The 5,000-nt window shown below is 45.9% G+C and overlaps 1 protein-coding gene across 1 annotated transcript in view; it reads right to left on the reverse strand.

Moving 5' to 3' along the window:
• The window catches only part of ushbp1 (Usher syndrome 1C binding protein 1), a 42,150-nt gene that overhangs the window by 17,197 nt on the left and 19,953 nt on the right, over positions 1 to 5,000 (reverse strand). The window contains exons 11-12 of the mRNA XM_063200362.1: positions 2,931 to 3,041; positions 2,698 to 2,856 (exon numbers count right to left, since the gene is read on the reverse strand). Coding sequence (XP_063056432.1) covers positions 2,698 to 2,856; positions 2,931 to 3,041 — 270 coding nt within the window. The remainder of the gene's footprint in view (positions 1 to 2,697; positions 2,857 to 2,930; positions 3,042 to 5,000) is intronic.

Here is a 5,000-nt window from a genome sequence, read left to right on the forward strand (position 1 = left end):
TGTGTGTGTGTGTGTGTGTGTGTGTGTGTGTGTGTGTGTGTGTGTGTGTGTGTGTGTGTGTGTGTGTGTGTGTGGGTGTGTGTGTGTGTGTGTGTGTGTGTGTGTGTGTGTGTGTGTGTGTGTGTCACTCCAGGCAGCCTTTGTCCATTTGTCCTAATTGCCTGTGTCTACCTGCTGTCTCCCTGCAGGGGGGGTGGGGGTTGTCGACCTCTCCTCCTCCTCAACAGACCTGTCTGCCTCCTCCACCTCAACAGACCTGTCTGCCTCTGTGTTTGTTTGACCACCTGTGACTTTGAAGCGTTTGTCTCTCTACCGACCCTGCAGGTCTTACCCTTGTCCGTCATAAAGAAGGCAGAGTTGATTCAACACGTAGAGAGTACTCTGAGACCAAATACACTCTAGAAGATGTCAAATCCACGCTCTGAGTGTAACATACACACAATGCATTCTTTTTACTGTGCCTCTACTGTGTAGCTCTTCACCTGCACCTACTGTACAGTATATCTCTTTTGTCTGGATCGCTTCTTGCTTTCAGCTTTCTGGATGTCATTCATCCTGTCAAAAATATATGGGCCTAACCAAGCCAAATGCTTCAGTTGACGTGATGACAACTGAATTGATACACACTTTTCAGAACTTGAACTACAAGCCTTGGTATTACATTACATTACATTGCATTTGGCAGACGCTTTATAACCAAAGCGACTTTCAAAAGAGGACATAATCAAGCCAACATCACAAGCAAATACAAAGTGCACAGGAGATATACAGAAGAACAAGTGTAATTGCAAAGGGGTTAGTTTTTTTTTTTTTTTTTTTTAATAAAGAGGAAATAACGAGTACACACAAACACACACTCACAAACTAAACTAAACTAAACATCTTGTCAGGAGTCTGCCCTGGGGCAAGGCCAGTTCAAGCATTAGTCTAGTAGATTCTCTCGAAAGAGGAATGTCTTTAGTTGTTTCTTGAAGGCTGCAAGAGATGTGCTTAGTCTTGCTGCCTCTGGGAGACTGTTCCACCACTTGGGTACCACAACGGAGAACAATCTTGACTGGGAGTACCTGGAGCGACTGGATGGCAGAGCCAGACGGCTTGTGCTGGATGAGCGCAGTTCTCTTCCAGTAACATAAGGCGTTAGTAGGTCCTTCAGATAAGCTGGGGCCGTAAGCTGGTAGTATTATATTGTTCATGTCTGTGGGACTTGCTAAAGATAACACACCCCTCGCTCCACCAGAAGGACGTTGTTGTAATAGTCACTGAAACAACGTCTTTGTTACAGTACTACTTCCCCACTGTGACATCGGGTCTCAAGTAATATATTATGACTTGGTCATTGCCATTGGTAACAGCTAATTGATAACAGGGGGCGGGTAAAAGACTTAGTTGTTATGGTTATCTGAGTCTTTCTTCAGTGTTAGTAAATGCACACCGGGTGAAGTGCACACGGTGGTCCAATACTCAACTTAATGAAAAAAAAAAACCTCAGAACTTCATGCAGTATTTTTTTTAATTAGAGCAACTATTTGGCTCACACCTTCATCACATATGGATACCTGCTGCCCCATGCTCCTCTGGTCCAGTCCATAAAGGTGATTAATTACAACAATAATGTACTTATTATTTATCATTATTATTGCTGCTGTTTTGTTTTGGGTTTTTAAAAATATTTTTGGGGACATTTTGCCTTTATTTTGAGACAGGACACTGAAGACGTGACAGGAAGCGAGTGGTGAGAGAGACGTGGAAGGGTCTGCAAAGGACCCTGGCCGGATTCGAACCTGGGTCAGCTGCATGGCAGACAAGTGCCCAACCGTTAGCACAAGGGTAGGGTCATTATTGTGACTGTTGTCATGTTAACCTGCTGCTCCATGCTCCTGTCAAAAATGTAGGCCTTACCAATCCCTTACAAATGCTTCTGCTGACGTGATGACAACTGAATTGATACACAATTGTCAGAACGTGAACTGCAAGCCTTGGTGTTATGATGTTGTTCATGTCTGTGGGACTTGCTAAAGATAACACACACGTCGCTCCACCAGTAGAACGTTGTTATAATAGTCACTGGAACAGCGTTTCTGTCATAGTACTACCCCACTATGACATGGGGCCTTTAGTAATACATTACGAGTTGGTCATTGCCATTGGTAACAGCTGATTTATAACAGGGGTCGCGGAAAAGACTTCATTGTTATGGTCACCTGCTGAGTCTTTCTTTAGTTTTAGTAAATGCACACTGGATGAAGTGTGCACGGTAGTCAACTTAATGAAAAAAATGAATTTCGCCACACACTTCATGCAGTACTTTTTAAATTAGAGCAACTATTCGGCTCAGGCCTTCATCAAATATGGATAAAAATATGGTCAAATATGGATACCTGCTGCCCCATACTCTGGTCCAGTTCATAAGCTATAGATCATTGATATTACTTCTATAGTCCTAAATTAACTTTTTTTACCACCAGTCAAAACGGCTAGTAGATGTAATTCGGACACACTCACTAACCTAACAGGTTAAAGTGGCTAGTTAGTTGGTCTTTTCTACGAGCCAAACTGACATTTCACCAGCATTTGGTCGGTTGTGCTGGTGTTAATTTAGAGCCCTGACTATAATGTGCTGTTTCTTAATTGTTTTTACATTATTATTTGTCATTAATATTGTTGTTATTATTGCTGCTGTTGTCATGGTTACTGTACCTGCTGCTCCATGCTCCTGTGGTCCAGCTCGTCTCGGAGGCTGTCGATGAGCAGGGCTCCGGCCTCGTCCTGGGCTCGCTGAGACACCAGCGTCCACTCCAGACACCGCTTCTCCTTCTCCGTCAGGCGGATCGCACCACGCAGCTCAGACATCTCCTCCTGAGAGAGGGAGAGAGGGGAGCGAGATTAGGATGGGGATGGGATGGGGAAAAGGAAGAGAGGGAAGAGGAAGCGGGAGAAGAGAAGGAAGAACGGGGGGTGAGAGGTGAGACCAGCGTCCACTCCAAACACCGCTTCTCCTTCTCCGTCAGGCGGATCGCACCACGCAGCTCAGACATCTCCTCCTACAGGGGGAGCGATGAGAGGGGAGGGGAGAGATGAGAGGAGAGAGAAACGGGGTGAGAGGGGAGCAAGAGAAGGATGACGATGGGGAAAGGCAGGGAAAAGATGTGATGAGAGGGGAGAGATGGGATAGAGAAAAGGAAGAGGAAGAGGAAGGTGAAGAACACAAAGAGGAAGACGAGAAAGAGAGAAGGAAGATAAAGTGGGAGAAGAGGAGGAAGGAGGGTGGGGGAGGGGGAGGGCGGGGTGAGAGGATGGGGATGGAAAAAAGGGAGAGAGGAAGAGGAAAAGGAAAAAGAAGGGGAGCAGGAGGATGAAGAGCACAAGTAGGAAGGCCAAGAAGAGAGGGAAGTGAAAGCAGAAGAAGAGAAAGCAGGAGGGCAGTGGAGAGAGGTGAGGGAGAGATGGATGGCTATGGAGAAGAGGGAGAGGAAGGGGAACAACATAAAGAGGTAAAGATGAGGAGGAAAAGAGGGGGAGGATTAGGAAGGGAGGATGGGATGAGGGAGAGGAAGGGAGAGGAGAGAGATGAAGAACACAAGGAGGACAGGAGAGGGAGAGGAAGGTCATCACCGTCATGTGATGTGGGTGAAGGGAGAAAGTGAAGAGAAAGAACGGGAAGGCAAAAGTGATGAAGTGAAGGAGGAAGAGGAGGAGGAGGAAGAACAGGTCATATACTTGAAGTGGGAGAGGAAGATGAGGAGGTGGAGGAAGATGAGGGATGGTAGGAGTATGAAGAGTAGGTCATTTACTTGAAGTGGAAGAGGAAGGAGAAGAGGAAGATGAGGAGGAGGAAGAGGAGGGATGGTAGGAGGATGAACAGTAGGTCATATTCTTGAAGTGGGTGAGGAAGATGAGGAAGAGGAAGAGGAGAGATGGTGGGAGGATGAAGAGTGGGTCATATACATGAAGTGGAAGAGGAAGATGAAGATGAGGAGGAGGAAGAGGAGGGATGGTAGGAGGGTGAAGAGTAGGTCATATACTGGAAGTAGAAGAGGAAGATGAGGAGGAGGAAGAGGGAGAGATGAGATGAGAGGGGAGAGATGAGATGAGAGGGGAGCGAGAGAAGGATGGGGATGGGGAAAGGGGAGAGATGAGATGAGAGGGGAGAGATGGGATAGAGAAAAGGAAAAGGAAGAGGAAGAGGAAGGTGAAGACCCAGGCCTGAGGTCATTTCCTGATGCTTCCTTGTCTCTCTTTCCCCTTGCTGTCATGTAATCACCTTCAAATCCATCTCAATTTAAAAAAAAAGGCATAAAAGCCAAATAAAAGCAGGAAGGAAGTTGAGGATGAGGAGTGAGAGAATGGAGGAGAAGAGGAGGAAGAACAATACGGCCAAGGCAAAGATGAAGAAGGGGAGGAGGAAGAGGAGGAGTTGTAGGAGGAGGAGAAACATGCCAGAGTCATGAAGAAAAAGAGGGAGAGGAAGGTCATCACCGGGTGAAGGGAGAAATAAAGGATGAGAGGGAACAGGAGGACAGGGACAAAGGTGATGGTGAGGAAGTGGAAGAACTGGTCATACACTTGAAGTGGAAGAGGAAGAAAAGGGATGGTAGAATGATGAAGAGTACTAGGACATATACTTGAAGTGGAAGAGGAAGAGGAGGAGGAGGAGGAGAAGGGATGGTAGGAAGATCAAGAGTAGGTCATATACATGAAGTAGAAGAGGAAGAGGAGGAGGAAGAGGAAGAGGAAAGGGAAGGGGTTCAGGGTCATCAGGGCGGAGCAGGCGCTCGTCAATCACACCATGACTCAGCGTCCTCCACAGCATGATGGCCAGCTCCACTATGATGACTCAGCAGGAAGCCTTTGGTGACATTGTCAAAGAAATCGCATTGTGTAGTTGCTGCCATCTGCCACAAGATAATGGAAAAAACTGAAAGAATTGAATTAAATAATGATAATAATAATAATAATAATAACAATAATAATAATAATAATAATAATAATTATTATTATTA

Source organism: Engraulis encrasicolus, chromosome 6, assembly GCF_034702125.1.
Source record: "Engraulis encrasicolus isolate BLACKSEA-1 chromosome 6, IST_EnEncr_1.0, whole genome shotgun sequence".
Lineage (NCBI taxonomy): Eukaryota > Metazoa > Chordata > Actinopteri > Clupeiformes > Engraulidae > Engraulis > Engraulis encrasicolus.